Source organism: Macrosteles quadrilineatus, unplaced genomic scaffold, assembly GCF_028750875.1.
Source record: "Macrosteles quadrilineatus isolate MER2022 unplaced genomic scaffold, UCM_ALF_1.0 Scaffold_3__2_contigs__length_128488019, whole genome shotgun sequence".
Classification (NCBI taxonomy): domain Eukaryota; kingdom Metazoa; phylum Arthropoda; class Insecta; order Hemiptera; family Cicadellidae; genus Macrosteles; species Macrosteles quadrilineatus.
This window is the reverse complement of record NW_026542596.1, coordinates 42,572,416-42,590,990: the sequence shown is the minus strand read 5'-3', so window position 1 is coordinate 42,590,990 and position 18,575 is coordinate 42,572,416. Positions and strand designations below refer to the sequence as shown.

Here is an 18,575-nt window from a genome sequence, read left to right as displayed (position 1 = left end):
ATGGACTCTACAAGTCTGAAATTATAGTAGTGTACAAAGAATCACTTTACGATGCAAGGCATCGTAAGCCATTTAGCAATGTAGTGATATATATGCAACTAAACCCAAAACGTGATTTTATTACCGACTAAGACGGGGACTCAAATATTCATGTTTTAATTAAAACTAGTCGCCCCGTGGTCGAAAACTCGACCAAATATTTCTATTGTGCAAACTTCTCTATTTTCACCCCACGATGTAAATAAAACAAGTGATTGGAATTTCTTCTATTTGTTTGGCTTTCCTGTTTATATTTAGTTGTTATTTCGTCATCAGTGCATGGCAACCCATAAGACCCATGTATTTTTTTAAATTTTTAATTAAAATGTTGTTCTTATTTTTGAGCCTATTTTAATTTATAAAGGGACTCTGCACATCTACAGGCAAATATCTATACTTTATAACAGTATGATAGATTTTCCTACAACGCACACGAGCTGTGAAAAAAGGTTTTAAAGAAACATGTTTGCCTATTAATATAAAAAAAGTGAAGGATGGATTAATAATGGGGTGAGATGACTTCTAGCTTTGTTACTGACTAATATCAGCAGTTTCTATAGCTAAGACTATTTATTAAAAGCCCAATGGTCATGGACAGCTGGGTCATTTAGTATCAAACCGTAGAAAGCTAATGATTAATTATTGTATGATTAATGAAAATAGGCTGATTCAGACATCTAATGTTTTATATACACATACCATCATTCGTCCAGATTATCAATTGATAGCACAATAAGCATATGTATCTTTTTGTTTTCTGCTTGCAAATACATCCCTTTTGAAAAACGCACTCTGAATTTAACATAAATATTATACAGTAGAACCTTGATAACAAGACTCTCAAGGGGATTATCAAATAGGACATGTTATCAAGGTTGACTTCTTATCGAGGTTTGCAATAACATGTAATTAAAGGGTAAAATAAATTCTAGAGAGTTTGAAAATGACACTGGTTATCAAGGGTGACTTGTTATCGAGGGTCTTGTTATCAAGGTTCCACTTTGTTGTCAGTTATTCTCCTATTACAAAGATTTCATTTTCACCATTACTTCGAAAACAACTTTTTGAGTTCAGGGGGACCCAAAACGGACACATGCACCCAAAACTCGAAAATTTTGACGAAAAAATAATTTCTCCATATAAGTGGGAGTAAAAAAGGTCGTCAAAAAATTGAAACCAAAATTTTTTCTCGAACCCTTAGAACAAGAAATAGAGGTTTTCTCTGAAGAAATTGCCTGCAAGCGTTTTTGATACAGTCCACTCTTGGTAATTCAAACACTTGATAATTCAAAACTTTCGATAATTCAAAATGAAGGCTCAGTCCCTAGAGAATCTCTCAATATTTCAAATTTTTACCATGCATTTTGATACACTCGGTATTTCAAAGTCCAAATAGAGGGCAGGTCAATTTGTAACACGCAGTAATTCAAAGTTTCGTCGGAAAAACACTCTATAATTCGAAGTAACTCAGTAATTCGAAGTTCGTCGGTTGACACTCTATAATTCGAAGTCATGCTGTAATTCGAAGTTTCGTCGAAAAAACACTCTATAAATCAAAGTCACGCAGTAATTCGAAGTTTAGTTGGCAAAACACTCTATAATTCGAAGTGATCTCTTCCTGTTATAACAGGAAACTATACAGTACAGTACATCCAGTTCCCATGGTAGGCTAGTGTTGGACGTTTTGATGTTTGTTTAGTTAGAGCAGTAGTCTGAGTTAGTTCGCTGACTTGTTTTTCTAAGTTGGCAATCCGATCTCTAGATTGCGCGATATCTCCTTGAGCACAAACGTAGTTGTCGACAGCTGATAGTTCAGCTATTGGCGAAATATATAGCGCTAAATAATAGATTTATTTGCAACTATGTACATTAACTGAAAAGTAAGCCATTGATTGTTTAAAAGTGTACTAAAATACGGTATGATGTTTTATTGTAACGTGCTGTACCTTTGTATGTATTAAACAAACAAACTCTCTGTAATTCAAATGGTTTATTTTTCTCCCGATAAATCAAACTCTTGATAATTCAAAACTCTTGATAATTCAAATTTATATGCTTGGCCCACCAATTTCGAATTATCAAGAGTCTACTGTACATGGAAGAACAGATGAAATAAGTCATTTCTGCAGTGTCCATGTCGACACTGTAGCACAGAAGGTAAATTGCTGGCGGCTTCTGCCCACTCAACAAGGACATTTATTAATGCGCATATAATCAGGTTGACTGGGCAGTTGTCTCTCAATATTAAATGCTGGATTCTAAGGCGACTCTAAGTTCAGAAGTTTATTTACAATTCAACTCAAGACTAAAACATAAACATGACTGATATTGTTTACCTCCAACTAACATATGATACATTTAACATATGATAAAATGTGAATATAACATTATAACACATCTTTCCCCTTTAAAAACAGCAATCAAATTTGAAAGAATTAACTAAAAACAATAACCAATAATAACCAACCAAACTTCATTTTTAAAATTAGAAATTGGCGACAACTGGTCCATAAATAGAATTAATTTTTACTTCAAGATCCAAAAGTTAACGCCACAGTTAACCGTGGTATTAGAATGTCCTTGTACTTGTATCAAAAGTCATAGTTGAAAGACTATGTCAATAGTGCTTTATTTGCTAACTAATATGACTACAACTTGAGATATATTCTTCATTATCAAAACGTCAATGAGAATAAATATCTAAGGCAGTTATTTTTCACTTTGTTCAAACCACTATAATTTTACTTTTAGAACGAGTTGTATAAAGACCGCGGTAATTCGTGTGATTATAATTATTGATTACACTACGTATTAGCACTTCCAAGTGTTTAAAAACTGTTGACCAGTATTGTTAATCGAAATTAGTTAATGTTGAAGACTCGGACCACTAAAATTAATTGTATATTTAGAATATGTACAAGTGTGAGGTATGAGGTATGAATGTCCATTAGACTCAATTATTCAAAACACTCTGATTGGATTGTGTTCAAACTAATTTATTTTGGAGATTCCTGTTGCATGTTGAACATTGGCTACATGTTTTCATTGTAACTAGACACTTCAATTAAGTTTATCGCGAATGTATTATTAGGCATGCTACGGAATTTTAAATTATAATTAAAATAGTAGGCTTTCAGGACTGTATGTATTGGAACAAGGTGTTATTTATTGTGAAAATAAACTATTACAAAAGGTTACTGCGTATCTTCTATCTTCTTATAAGTAACCAGAACCCAAATTATAATCTACTCTAGAAAAATATAGATGAAATCAAATAACTCTTTTATTAAATTTGTGCTGAGCCCATTTCACACCATCACTAGGTAGTTCTGAAGTAACAAACGGAGAAATCCATGCTAAATACCATCTTTTACCCAACACTTGCTCTATATTTTTCTTCACAGAACCGGAATCATAAGCGTTAATATCACGAGCCCTCTCATACAGCACTTGTCCTCGAGTCATCGTGGTGAAATGGAAGAGGAAGAAAAACATAGAGACTCCAACACCGAAGAGGGTCACGCCGTAGAATAAGAGGTAGCAGTTTTGGATGGAGTAGCTCAAACCCAAAGCAAAAGCTAAAATCCTTGACCCTCGGAATTGTAAGCCTGTTTCGACGTACTCGGTGGCTGTCCGGTAAATGTAGCGGGTGTGCAAGTAAAGAGCGTAGATCGTACCGAGCGCCATGTAGAAGACGAAGAAAAAGAAATACCTATGGTTGTGATGTCCGATGCAGCATCCTGTGAACTGGCAATGGTGATCTCTCTTGAGAACACAACAGTTGCAGACATTGCAATGCCAAGATCTGGGAGGAATTCGAATGTCACATTTGCGACAAAAGTTCCAATGTTGCGATCCATGAGTCTGAGATTCCAAGTTCTTTTTCACGCTCGTGTCCGTTATCATGATAAAGACGAAGTTGCTCACAATGTTGACCAACACGAACGATCCTGAGAAAGCGTGGAGGATGAACCAGAAGGATGTTGCTGAGTAGAAGGTCGGTAGCACTAAAAGTATTTCGAAACAGTAGCCGAAAGGCACGATTAACGATATGAACACAAATGAGACAATATCGAGGCATGTTATCGGGAAAAATTTGTTTCTTAGTTTCATATTTGTGGTTTAGTAACAGCTATGGTTATGTTTATTATTTAAGAAATAATTAAAAACATGTGTTTTATAGACATTCTTTTGGGAAATAAAACCCAGACTTACAATATACAGGTACAATCCATGGTGGAAGGAAAAACCATCACCCAAATTGCAAACAAAAAAATCACCTGATTGTATCGCCATATAAACATATATATTTGTTTTGAATTGATTGTTATTGTTTTTTTAAAAAATTTTTTCTAACTGGTGAAATGGTGTTTGCAATCTGGGTGACGTCAGTATATGGCGGGAATAGCACACCCATGTTTTTCCTTCCACCATGGGTACAATCTATAACACAAGAGTTTTGTATCATTTACTGAGTCCAGAGAAACGGGAGACTTTTTCGAAAAGTTTTGATTTTGTAACCAGTTACCCATAGTTTTCGTATATTATTCATAATCTTAACAATCATTTAGCCCGCGTTTATGACTCGCTCTTGTTCATTTAAATGTACATACTTTTATTTATTTAACTATTTAAGCTATGGGAACGGGGTTTTATGGGGTAAAAATTGGGGTTTCACGTCTTTTATCTTTAAAACATAAACGTTTACAATTTCTTTCCAAACCATTAATTTGTAGAGCTAGAAACCTATTTGGTATAGCCTACAGAAGCGTTATTATGGCTCTAATGGTTACGGAAAAAATTCCAAAAAACTGTGAATTAAAAATCCCCATGTTATTTTTATAGAGAATAAGTAAACCGTTATAGTTAGCTTGTTTATGATCATATTTTCATCAAATTTTGAAAATACATTTATCTAAAAGTACACTTAACTATATATTACAGTTTTGCAAAAAAAGTTTAACCCTCCCTTTTGCAGCAAACCTTAGTACTAGTTAAAATAATAGTACAGTATTTTAATAGGGAATAAATGTAAGATTTTAAAGAGATATTTTAGTGTAAATTCAATCAGGCGGATGGAAATTCACTTAGTCAACATGTTTGCTGTGGCGAGGGCATTTGAAACTGTAATAGTTAATCTTAAGCTTACTAAAAGTTGCCCGTTCAGTTTGGCTTTATCAGCACACTTGTGTTTAGTTCTAACACGTTAATTTTTATTCTTACACTGGATACAGATAAACAGTTAAGACGGAATTTTTGTACTTGTATAAATTATGACAGCTACTAAGCATTCTAATTCTCCATTCTGAACAAATGTAAAACAACACGCAAAAAATCTTAGGCAACCTACAAACACCAGTGTAAGGAATTGTATACATGCGGGAAATTTAATTGCGAACGCTGTCAAGGATATATTTCCAATTATTTATTTTTTGCCCTTTAATCCAGCGGTGAAATGGTGTCGCCCTTCCAATACTCTTGAGACTTGGGTTTCAATATTGCTGTTATTTCTCAGATTCAATCTCGGACATGGCCTTGTTTCGTTGCAGATTCAATCTTAGAGAAAAAAATACTTCGGAAGTGGCCATACAAATCTCACACATGTTTTTAAATTAATTAGTCCTATAATTACTTTACCAAAACATCAACGACGAATTGTAGGTGTGAAGGAATGATGAGTGTTGCATTTTCTATCCATATATCTGTTATACTTAATACAATAAAGGGTTGTCTCTGTTACGTTCCTTTTCACCCATCCTACTAAGTAGATTTTTTTTATTGATATGTCATTTTGTAAACTTATAATCTAGTGGAGGTGTCTAAAAGGAAAACTTCATTTCGGGCTTCGCACCCACCTGGAGTTTAATTTATTTATAAAGTTAGCTTTTGAAGATCCACTGATGAGTACAATCTTTCTTGGAAACAGTTTTTAATTTGATTTGTAACAGCTGATCCTTCACTTGAATGTTAAACCAGGTTGTAAATAAAACACAAACAGCTAAAGTTTAATCACTAGGGCCTACAGTGACTCTTTTTGCCCGTGTGGTGAACTATATTTTTCGTCATATTGCATCATTAACAAACAAAGCTAGAAAACGAAATAATTTGCATAGTATGTGAATATAACATCTCAAAACGACTTCCAGCTTGTTTTCAATTCTGCTAATGCAAATAAGCAGCTGTTTAGTAAGTGATTCAATCATTTAGTTCATTATGATTGTATTACAGCATATTATACCATTGATATGTCGAGCAATTATTGACAACAATAGGCTAAAACCTTACCTAATAAATCAATCGATAAAAATTTTGATCGATACGATTGCCACAATCGAAATTTACAACTGATTTTACTCCCTAGAGACTAAAAATGCTACTTTAGACCTGCAACGCATGCATTAAAAACTGCTGTTTCTGCTGCAGTATGACGAAATAGTATATTACGTTACTAGTCCTGAAAATAAGTGTTTACCGGACGAGTGTGGTCGTTCCTGTGCGAGACGAAGTCGAGAACGGGATTACCATACGAGTCCCGTACACACATTTTGGACCAGTTACGTACGATAGTTTACGCCATACTACTAGATCTGTACAGATCCTTATATATTACCACTAAAAACAAAGGACTAAAATCACCTCTAAGAGAGGTTATGTTTTTGTTTATAACCACTCATTGCCACCCAAATACAATCAGTATAATCAGCTGATTGGTGTCCGGTAAAACTCATTACAGTACAGTAGTACGCAATCGGAACCCCATTTGTTAAGCCGGCGGCAAACAGCTGTTTTCTGGACTAAATCCTTGCGTGAGAAGTTCGTCAAAATAGTGCAGTGTGGCGTAAATAAATTTTTCCTTTATTGCTAATTAAAACCTGAGGTAGGAAATCACTCTTTAATGTGCCTTTGGATAAATAATCAACTAATTTGATTTATTGCGCATTAGTAGTTTTATTCACCTAAATACTGTATTAAACAAACTGTACCAAATAATTTATTGTAATCTTAACGCTGAAACTAATCTTATTAATCAAACACTATCATAACTAACTAAATAGGACTCTCTTGTCCACTCATTACCACATTACTTCTCAATTATTTACAGACTAAGAGATTAAAAACTGATCAGAATTTTATCTACTCAAGTTCTTCGCTTGGTCAAACTTTAGGTTACCATTTTAGAACTCAATCGTTTAGGTCACTCAACGGGCAGTAGGATTTCAACAGTTTAATTACTTAGTTTTGTAGCCGCAAGATATTTAAGCAAACCACCAGTGCGTGAATTTAATTAAACGTGTTTGCGTATAATCCCTACCTTCTCCCATTTAAACTATTACTTCAAACCAAATTAATTGTACTTTGTAAAACACAAAAACATAGAACTATGAGACCTAGAGCTTATTTATTTTTTGTGTTGAGAGCTGTCATAAATTTGATAACGAAGTGTGCGTAATTGAGAGAACACGAGCTTAAAATAACACATCAATGATAGATTGTGTATTCAATAAATGATTGCTCAATTAATCATAATACATTAAATTACATTAAATAAGCTCTTCTAGGGATAGGAAAATGTAACTATTATTTAATGTCTATTAAAACTGTTTGGTGTTGACATAAAGCTCCTTGACAACAAGTATCTCTTAATCCCGTGAAAGAGCACTTCCCTTGAATTTGCATTTACTTTAATTCTCAGTTTATTTAATTTGAATTCAGATTAAATCAAACCCTCTGTGAAAGCCAATCTCCTAAATGAAAAATTAACATTCAGTTAAGAGTGGCATCACCCTGGTCACGTGTACTGAAGGTTATTTAAAAATTGACAGCCATGACAAAAAAACAAAAGTGATCGAATGTAAAGTTCCAGTTACATAAACGTCTAACATTTCTTGAATAACTTTTCGAAAATTCGTCGCTTCAAAGTCGAATTTGCGGGATTACAGTAGTTTCCTTTTTTAAAGCCCTTTAAGATGTAGTGGTTCTTGATAGGGGTTGCCGTTTTAAAGTTTAAGGTACCCCTAGAAACTCCTATTTGATGGTGGGAGAGTGAATTTCAAAATACCGCCAAATGGTACCCTAGTAACGTGCATTGAAGCTAGCTTAACTATTTGCAGGCATTCAAAAATTAACCTTGTGGGGGAGTATTATAGGATACCGGGTATAAATTTAAATTATTTAATACTAAAATATTAAATTAAGTTGATTGAAATTCTTTATTGTTAAAAAATTCCAAGATACCAACTTTTCCCTTTTCCTACTAATACGGTTTGAGTCTAGTTCGAACAATGTTTACTATGTTAACAATGTAGGCTAGACATAGGAGTAGGCTAGTTTGACCCCCCCTCAAAATAGGCACGTTACACAATGTTGGTTATAACACACAAGTGACCTGATAATAATTCTGTCATGAAGGATGATAAAGGATGTGTAAATGGTTCCACGAAGGACCTCTGCACAGGATGTGATAAGTGACATGTTCTGATGTGGCTTATCCCTACTTTCATGTGGCCGTCGAGGCATATCACTTGTCACATCCACACCTTGTAATAATAGCGTGGTTTAACATAGGCCAGTACTTGTAAAATATTTGTTATAACGTTAACCATAATTCCAGAAGTAATAAAGTGTGATTCAATAACTTGAATTTCGTTTCAACATCACTATGCATCATACATATGCACATGTTACTTAAAAAAAGAAAAAAACTATTACCTAAAAATCAAAGATATATATTTTTAGCGAACTTTCCTATATGGAAGTCGCTATTACCGTAGGTGGCACGGTAAGACCTACGCCCGGGACCGATTAACTTTTTAATTTTTAATTTTAGTTGCCCATGTTATTTTTATGGAGAATATTGGAAAATGTTTTAGTTTACTTGTTTATGAATATATTTTGAACAAACTTGGCATATTTATTTATATTATACTAATCTATTAATATTGTACTAAAACCACACTTAATTAGTTTCCTTGTAGCAGCAAACCTATTTACTCGTTAAATCCAATGTTATTTATATAGATTTAATTGAAAATCAATTACAAAATTACAGTTTTATCCGTACATTGCGTGCCATTTTCCTGTGGCAGAAGCATTTAAAAGTAATTAGTAAGGGAGTATCCAAGAAATTGAAATTAAAAAGTAGCTGAAAATTTTAAAAATAATTTTTTTCTTCCTTAATTTTTATTATGTACGTGTTCAGAAAAGTCTGTTCTACAAAACTAAATAATAAAAAAAATTGTATATTTGGGTACTGTGTTACCTTAAATGCATCAGAGAACACATTTTATCGGATTGTGTTTTTGGCCTCTAGAAACATCAACACGAAAATTATATTGGTCTCGGGTCCAGGTCTTACCATGAGACCTAGGTAATAGGTTGTTTCCTATAAAGGGAAATTCGTGAAAATAAGGTAGAATGAAACATTACATTACAAAGGCGCGATGATGTGATTCAGATACTCGGATGAGTGGTGGGTTGCGTCGTCAGGCACCGTGCTAGGTTGATTGTTAACAGTGCATTGTCCAGCGTATATTGTTGACTGTAATTCTTCTCACATCAGAAAGTTCTATTGTTTTATGTTATAATATCTTACCTGCTAAATGCAAACTAAATGAAACTTAGACCAAGCAGAGTAATTAGTAGTGATTCTCTTTCTAACGCATCTAGTGATAGTTATGGTTTTATTATTCTATGCACTTTTTACACTCTTTGGAATGAAACAAGTACATTTTGGCTTCGACGTGATGTTAAAGAGGGGGTTGATACAAATTTAAAGGAAAGTAATTTTTATGTTTTGGTGAATTTACTATACAGGGTAACAATTACGTCTTAGGGTGACCTTATAACTTTAAAACGAAAAAATATTACAACACAATTTGGCATATCATTACTGGTAATTGTAACCAGCCTTTTGTTGTAGATGGTGATCGGATGTCAGCTGTGGTAGGGAGTAAGTTGAAAATCCTAAAGGTAAGCACTACCTCCTATGGTAGTGTTTCCCTATGGGAGAATACCTTGCACCCTAAATTGCAAACAAAATTTATCAACCTGCAACTTTATTTATGTACATAAAATTAAAGGTCTGTTGAACTAAAAATAATGCCGCAAACCGGACCTCAAATGGACAAACTAGTCAAAAACTACAGCTGTTCAAAGATTCATTGAATTTGCAATGCTACCTTCTCAGCGGGAAGACAGAAGAAAATCATAAACGTAAGCATATTTTGACATGCACATAAAATTAAAGGTCTGTATTATTTTGTAGATTACAAAGCCGAAAATTGAGCTCAACAGAACACCTGAGTAAAACAAGGCAGTTGTTTAAAGATTAAAAATGACTAATAATTCTTCATGAATGACAAATTCTGCTAGTCATCTCAAGACTTAAAATTGTCACCCAGTATATGGAATAAGCTATTACCGTAGATCATATAATAGTAGAGCTGGGAGCGATTTCCTTTTTCGTTTTGAGGTCTATAGAGATAAAAATTACATAGTTTAAATTCATATATATGAATCGTTATAACGATAACCCAAGTAAAAATCATTCCATTCCGACGAAATTTTGTACAAACGTGTACACTTAGAGTAATTCGAACATGTTTGAGAACCAGCATGATTGGACTATGGGAACCAGGTGTTATTGAGGGTTTTCGTGAGGTATTAATGAGACTATATTTTTTGACCTACAAAACATATACATTTTGTCATTTCTTTCCTGAATATTTTGTAGATCTTAAAACATATAATTAAGTATGTTGAATCGTTATAAGTCTTATGATTATGGGGAAAATTAGAAAACTCCCATGTTATTCTTATGGGGAATGAATAAACGGTTATTGTTGCTTGTTTATGGATTTATGTTGATCAAATTTGGCTTCTTTTTTTTACATTTTACATTTTAATAAAAATACACCATACTACCAGTACCTACCCGTCCTGTATCAGCAAACCTAAGTACTTATCAAACCTAACTCGATGTGTATAAGGAATAAATCTGAAAATTAAAAGGAAAGTCTTTCGTGGAATTATGAAAATGTACTTTGTCTGGAGGTTTACTGCGACGGGAGTATTTAAATTTAAACCACACTTTAATTTATCTTTTCTTTGATGTACTTTAAATTATTTATGCATTGCAGTGTTCAAATCGGATATATTGCTTTTGTAGAAATAATGTCAGACTATTACAAATAAAAAAGGACTGTATTTGCAATTTATGAAGACAAGACAAAAGTAAACAAATCACAATAATTGGAATTAATAACAAAAACATAATTTGGCAATAAATTAATACAAAGAACATAATACATTGTGTCAATATGATCATATTACATCTTTATTTTAGTCGACGAAAATAATACTTTGTCCATATACAATGTTAAGTTACAAAAGCCAGAGCATGGTAAATGAACAATTAAAATACTGTACCACCCCAATTACAAAACCAAACGAAAATCTGTTTGTTTGTCCTTTATGCATTACCAAACTGTGAATCCAATCTCTGTGGACTTGATCAATATATGTCTTGGAGGGGTTCAGTCTTATTTCCCATCTTAAAATCCCTTGGGCTATGTCTTCCAGCCTTCAAAGCTACCATGTTAAGCTTAAGAGAATTATTATTAGATTGATTGGACGCTGTCACGAAACGAACATCAATGTTAACGCTTTTAACTAGTTACATTTTTCTCCGTTTCAAATTCCAAAAGCTGTCAATTTTATTCTGAGGCATATACAACTACTTTGAGTACAAAAGAGGTAACATATTTTTCTGTAATCAATAGCGGCACTGTATATTATGTTTCCACTTTAATACGACGCATGAGTAAAGCTTCTTATACAGGGTGTATATAAAGTCCCGCACGGGCTTAATATTTCCTTCAAAAAGTAGATTTTTAGGCACCGTTTTGATTTACCAACTCTAATTGAGTTATCTGTTATCGTTTGGAAATATTAGGCCCGTGCGGGACTTTATATACACCCTGTATATGATATGTTAATCTGCCTATGCAGTTTAAGGAGAACCTCAAAATTAAAAGGTTAAATAGTTTTGAAACAATTTGATAACACTTTTTAAAAAATTAGTTGACATTTATTGGCCAAATCACCAATCACTTGTTGGTTGACACCAATGAGCACAATCTTGAAGCTTGTACCATAAAAGTTTTGAACTTTAAATTAGGTTGGTAAGCGTAAATGAAAATTATGGGTTTTATAACAGGTTAAGAGCACGTCATTGGCATAGAAGTTTTAAGGGTATAAAAGCAAGAAGATTAAAACACCGCGACGGTTGTCCAGGCAACCAAGTTTACTTATATTTTTGCTCTACAATTTCAGTAAAGAGTAAGTAGGTTGCCAAAGCAGTTTCTTCATCTGATGACATATTTATAAGTGAATCTCATTATATTCACCATAATTGTAATCTATATTTTTAGCTTTTCTTGTGAAACTATCTTTTACGTGCTGGTTTTCTTCTATTTAAATAATTGTTACAAAATTCCCTAAAAAAAGGTAGGATTAAAATGGAATAAGAATCAATTTTTAAAGTAGGTACACCCCTACGAATTAAATTATGAGATAAAATAATATCGTTAACATTCTAGTAAACTTTTCATTTTGAGGAAGACATTTTTTCGTATGCGTTAAGTCTCGATCCTAGGACCTTCATGTTACAAGGAATACACAAATACATTTTGAGATTGAAGATTTCGTAAAATGCATACATTTTTCTCATTGTATATACAAAATTGGTTTTATTACTGTCGTCTAACTAGTGTATTTTGAAATTTTTCAATAAACCATTAAGTAATGTACATTTTGCATGGGTTAATTATACTTGTATTTTCATAGAGAAATGTATATAATTTCCAAAATTATATGTGATATTAGATGTGTACTCCACCCTTGGAACGAAATTGTCAATCACGGCATATATATTTATTTTTGTAAATGACCAGTTTTAGGAAAAATTGGTTGGAGACAATTTAAAATATAACACATATTCGCTGTATTGAGTATTAAAGTAATTTTAAACATTGAATAGGCCTATAATAAAAGATTAAAGAAGACATCGCTGGTTAAGCAGGGTTCAAGAAGGAAGCAATGATGCACTATTTATATCTTTATTTATAATGGAATTAAAAAGAATCATGATATTTTATTAACTACAGTGTTTTTGAATATGTTCTATACCTATAAAGTAGCCGCAGGTAAAGGAAACACAGTAAAATTAGTTTTGTTTTGCTAAGGCAATTCAGATAGTATTCAGATCATGTAAAATGGACCGAGTTTCTTAAATATACTGAACCAAACATAATCTAAATATCTGTTGGCATCACTTGAATATCCTTGAGTCAATCATTCAATACCTTTAAAGTAACTGCTGAAAACATAAATTTTGAACCTTTTTGCATTTTTACAACGTTAAGAGAAAGTATAAGGACATAAAAATAGGCTATACTTGTATATCTGAAACACCAAAATTATAATCTAAATGCCTACATCAAATTTAATCTCCTAAATCCTTCCTACAACTTCAAGTTAACTGCAACTAAACATTTTACATTTTGACAACGTACAAAAGACAATGTAAGGAATTTATAAAAAAGAAACGGTCTTTATCTGAAACACCAATCCACTTATAATCCAAGTCTCGCACGTTGCTGCTATAAAAAATCCCAAGGTAATTTCAAAACAGAGTGCAGGTTTAATCGATGAGGGTTGTAGACAGGCCAAGACACATCACCCTATACATCATCTAGCACATTGTTGTAGGTATTGTGTATTCTGAAGATGACGTCTTTGTGGAGTAATCTTGTAGGCAAGGCTCTAAATTACGTGGGAAATGCCTTTGAAACTCAAATAACAATGGTGCACTCTTTAGCTACTCCGAAATTAGATGAGACGTTGTAGTGTATGTTAAAGAAAACTTTATACAAAAACATTGTGTGCTTTTAAGCCATTGATATCAATTGCATGTTTTTCTAATTCTGGTTCAAATTCTGTTCTTGTTCCTATTTAACGTTTTTACCTAGATAGCATCATGAATTGAACCCAATTAAAGGCAATATGAGATAGAGTGTTAGTATTGTTAACAAATTATATTTATTCACTCTTGTTTTATGTTGTAAAATGAGTGCGTTTAGGGGTTGAACCAAAGCGTTTGGGCCTTAAACAATGTTTACTCTGAGAAAATTATACTCCCGGTTTAGATGGGGCATGTGCTAGAATGTAAAATGTAACACACGTTTTTGAAATAAAAGTTCGTTTGGACGAGATTTACATGAATGTCAAATTAAAACCATTATTAATTTGTTTCTTTATAAAGATAAGATGACACGTAAAACACACTGGATCAAACTAGCCGAACGTTTTTTAATATATTCATTAACATTATTTTAGGTTCTTACCATTAAAAGGCATGGGTAAAGCTAAAAAATAATCAAGTCAGTGTAAAAAGTAGTATGAACCCTAAATGAATGAATTCATTATTATTTAAGAACGATATTAAAAGAAAAGATTGAACAATGACTTTATATTTATTAAAGCAAGATTACAGCGATGGAAAATTACTCAGTATTTTAATAACGTAGGATAGTAAACACAAATAACAATCACTGACTGGTGAATTAATTCTCCTCTCATCACAACATTTTGTTACAAAACTCATTAGAGCGACGGGTATAAAGCTTGCAATACGACGCGACCGGGCGCCCCACCCTCTGTTTAAATGTTTGTGAGATTAACATATTAGAACCTCCCTCCTTTCTACATATTAAGCACGTTCCCCTTAAATTTGGGCAAATAATCTTATTGCGATGGTCAATATGATTAAACACTTATAATGTAAGAAATGTTTATTTAATTTTTTTTACATTGAATGACGTTCATCAAATATGTTTGATTTTAAAATTTACAAATTTTTGACCAACTACTGAACTTGAGGTACTAGTCCATAGTATCTCCAGATGTGTTTTTGTTTTTTGGAATATCTGATTTTCAATGGAGATTTTCTCATAAAACCGATTGAACCACGGAATAGTAATTTTTTTACAAAAATGCCCCGAACGATTCTGATTAAAATGTTGTATGTTATGATTCCTTTAATACTAAACAAAATAGTACAATAACGATGCTGTAATAAGTATAGTTTCAAAGTTATTGCAAATTTTGTGATTTTCCCCATAAAGTTTCATAGTTACTCTCACCGCTTACCCATGATAAGGGTTATTGCCAAGCTAATTGAAGAAAGTATGTGGATTAACTTCCGCACTATTGAGTACTACGACTATCTGCAGTACTATTCTGATAATTAGTCACTAACAAGACTACAAGATCGCCCCACTCATCCTACACTCATCCTTCACTCATATTTGGGTTAAAATACGCACATAGTGGCGTTCCCATCTTAAATAATTGATAATTGCATTGTGGCAGACTGCTGGTACAGTTTTTTGTTAGTGTGATGGCCGATGTGGCATAAAATATGCAATAGCTTACACTAGGTTGTCTTTTCAGTTAAACTTGGTTGAAATCTAGTATATTCGACAGAAAAGACATACCCTGAGAACCGGGTTCACATCCCGCTAATCACCAATTTTATCCACGTGATAATGCCACAATCATATGCCTAGCTTGAAGTAATGTGAATAACGATCCAGAGCCAAAGCCTAGCGTCCTAGGACAAAATATCTGTTGGGGGCTGAATAAACTATGATAATCTATATTGTAAAACTGGCTTTAACTTTAACATGTAAATGAAGCTTCTAGTAAATCCTTAGTCCAAAGATGAGAACATACCTTTTCTGAATTCTACACACTTATTTTATTCAAACAAATGTTTGGTACAAGTAGATTAACAACGGATTTCAAGTTGTCAAAGGCTGAATTTAGATTTTGTATAAAAAACGTGTACGTTGTGATTTTAGGTTAAAGACGGCCCTCACTCCTTGCTCCACTGTAAGATGCAATCTGGGGCGTTTTATTATTTTCCGCCCCGCTCCCTTTAAACCCTCCAACTTCACTAGTTTCTCTCCATCCCAAATGGAAAATTCTTAAGGACACGTTGTATGATAATATGCCACTGAACTAGCTGTTGTACCCGTGCTTTGCAACGGGAAGAGGGCACAGAATAGAAACATTTTAATCTTTAAATCTGTTGCATATAATAGTTACACATCTGCCAACCCTTTTAGAAACAAAATTCAACTTTTATGGCCTTAATAGAAACATTTAAGTTATGACTTTTAAATCTGGTACGTAGTGGATACCCAGGGCTAGAGATATACAAGGGCTAGGCCACGCGAGCTCAGAAAGTGATGCCAGGTGGGACCCCACCACTCCGCCGCTGTGACGTCATGGCGATACCTCGGGCTCCCGGCACCGTATATCTTAGACTGTGTGAGCGCTGATATTACCGCACATTTAGCGTTTATTAAGCTCTATGTTGGACATTTTTTATTAGGTAATAATGTATTTTATAAAAGTAATTGATTATCAAATAGGATTTCGTATAACATCAATTTTAATAAGTAAAAAATTAACTTTAGTAGATATTTAAGGATGGGAGTGGAATGTAAAGCGATGGCTAAGAATACTGTAGTTATTGATCCAATGCATTAAGTTACTGTGTAATATCTGTGTTCGTATTGCTCGAATACGTATCTTAATGTATGGATTATTAATTGTATTTATTTATTAATTATTCATACCTTTTAGGATTCATTGAGGTTATATAAAATACATTGAGGTTGTATAAAAATACATTACCTATACTTAGTGTTTTGTAACTTTTACAGGAAGGAAAAGAATTTCAATTATTCAATTACATTTTATTATAGGCCCTACATATTTCAATACATTAAAATAACATGTAGGCTAGTTGCAAAAATACATTAAGTTTCCTGACTAACTAACCTCAATCTCTGTTGACCAATAACTAACAAGTCGAGTTTTGGTGTGATTTTACTTTATCAGTTTACATCGTGATTATAAGCTGTAAATGTTTAATTACGATATTATTTATTGTGCCTCGACTGTAATGTGACATTACTTTTAGAAACTCGAGACACTATTTTTTAGCAAGTTTTTGTGAACTTCATTAACTGTTTACCAACAACGAATATCGCGGGTTTGACTTTATCACTTTAATCGTATTTACTAGTTGTAAAAATTGTACTTATTTAGGTTATAAACCGTTTTATGTGGATACACTTACTTAATTTGAGGTCTGGGACATTACATTTAGCCCATTTTTGAAACATTTCGTCATAATTAACAAACGATTTAATCGCCAAATGAAAAAGGCACAGCAGCATTTTATCGAAAAAACTACAAAATATTTATTTTTGTATATTTGCCTTTATAACTATGTATATTTATGTAGAGGAATAAGTTTACTTTCCTCTATCTTTCATTTTATATAGTTGGTTTGTGGGGTTTTAAAAATAATATATACGTGTGAATAACAAAATGTTTTTCTAGACAAATATAAACATTTTTTTAAAGTCATAAACATCTATATTGAAATGATCAGTATACATAAACAATTCTTACTTCATTTGATCTCCAATATTATTGCCTAAAAATGTTTACTTTTACTTTATCTCTTGATAATACATTTACCTATATATTATTGCCTAAAAATGTTTACTTTTACTTTATCTCTTGATAATACATTTATTTGGTTTTTATTTCCAATTTGTTGTGCAAAATCGTGAAACTTGTCATTTTATTGTTTTTGGGCCATAACTTTGTATAAATGGTAATTGGAATCTTTTTACATTTCCATGTAGGGAAATAAATTCCAAACAATTTGTATATCTTATGAAATATCTTTCGTTCATGCAGCAATTTTTCTACCTACTGACAATATTTTTAATATTTATTTTGTTGTTTGTTTTGTTGTATTTTGTGCCATTTTCAAATTCTGCATTTCATTACGAACACTTCAAGATGGAAATAATAAATACGGTTCATAGGTTTGATCTGTTGGTTTAGTTTACATACATTTTCGAAAATATGACTGCAAAATCGCCAAAAATGCCTTGCCACTACAGAGTTCGCCCATTGCAAGTTGGAGGGTTAACAAACCCCGCTTTAAAAATCACACTATAAAACTACATTATTATAAACACACACATTATCATTAACACATTATTATTAATATGCGTGTAGATGCCGGGCGACATATGCACTGCCGTGCTAGGCTACCGTCGCGCCTCGCGCCGATGTATCTCCACTACGTCACTGCGGAGGGGCGGGGGAGGGGAAGTAGGATCAGGCGGCGACCGCTAACATCAAAGGAGTGAGCCAGCCCTTGTATATCTGTAGCCCTGGTGGATACCACCATTTTGGTTTTGATTAATTTTAAACCTTGTGTAGGCTGATTTGAGAAAAACTGACCAAATCTTCAATAAAACATTGACATACATGATTTACCTTCATCTCCCTTAGTTACATATCTTTTAAATTATTATTGATATTTAAAATTTCAATTTTGAAGTTGCAAAAATACTAATTATTAAATTTAAATGAACATT

At 32.9% G+C, this 18,575-nt stretch overlaps 2 protein-coding genes across 2 annotated transcripts in view; both read right to left on the bottom strand.

Annotated features, from left to right (window-relative positions):
- Positions 1-18,575, bottom strand: part of LOC128988636 (probable G-protein coupled receptor CG31760) — a 119,884-nt gene that overhangs the window by 82,458 nt on the left and 18,851 nt on the right. The gene's annotated exons all lie outside the window — the stretch shown is intronic.
- LOC128988637 (probable palmitoyltransferase ZDHHC24) lies at positions 3,261-4,167 on the bottom strand. The gene has a single exon (XM_054410114.1). It carries the CDS (start codon positions 4,150-4,152, stop codon positions 3,310-3,312), a length of 843 nt encoding a protein of 280 aa, XP_054266089.1. The 5' UTR covers positions 4,153-4,167; the 3' UTR covers positions 3,261-3,309.

Bases quoted from the DNA above. Each gene is read 5' to 3' on its own strand.
- LOC128988637 (XM_054410114.1), bottom strand. From the start codon at position 4,152: ATGAAACTAAGAAACAAATTTTTCCCGATAACATGCCTCGATATTGTC.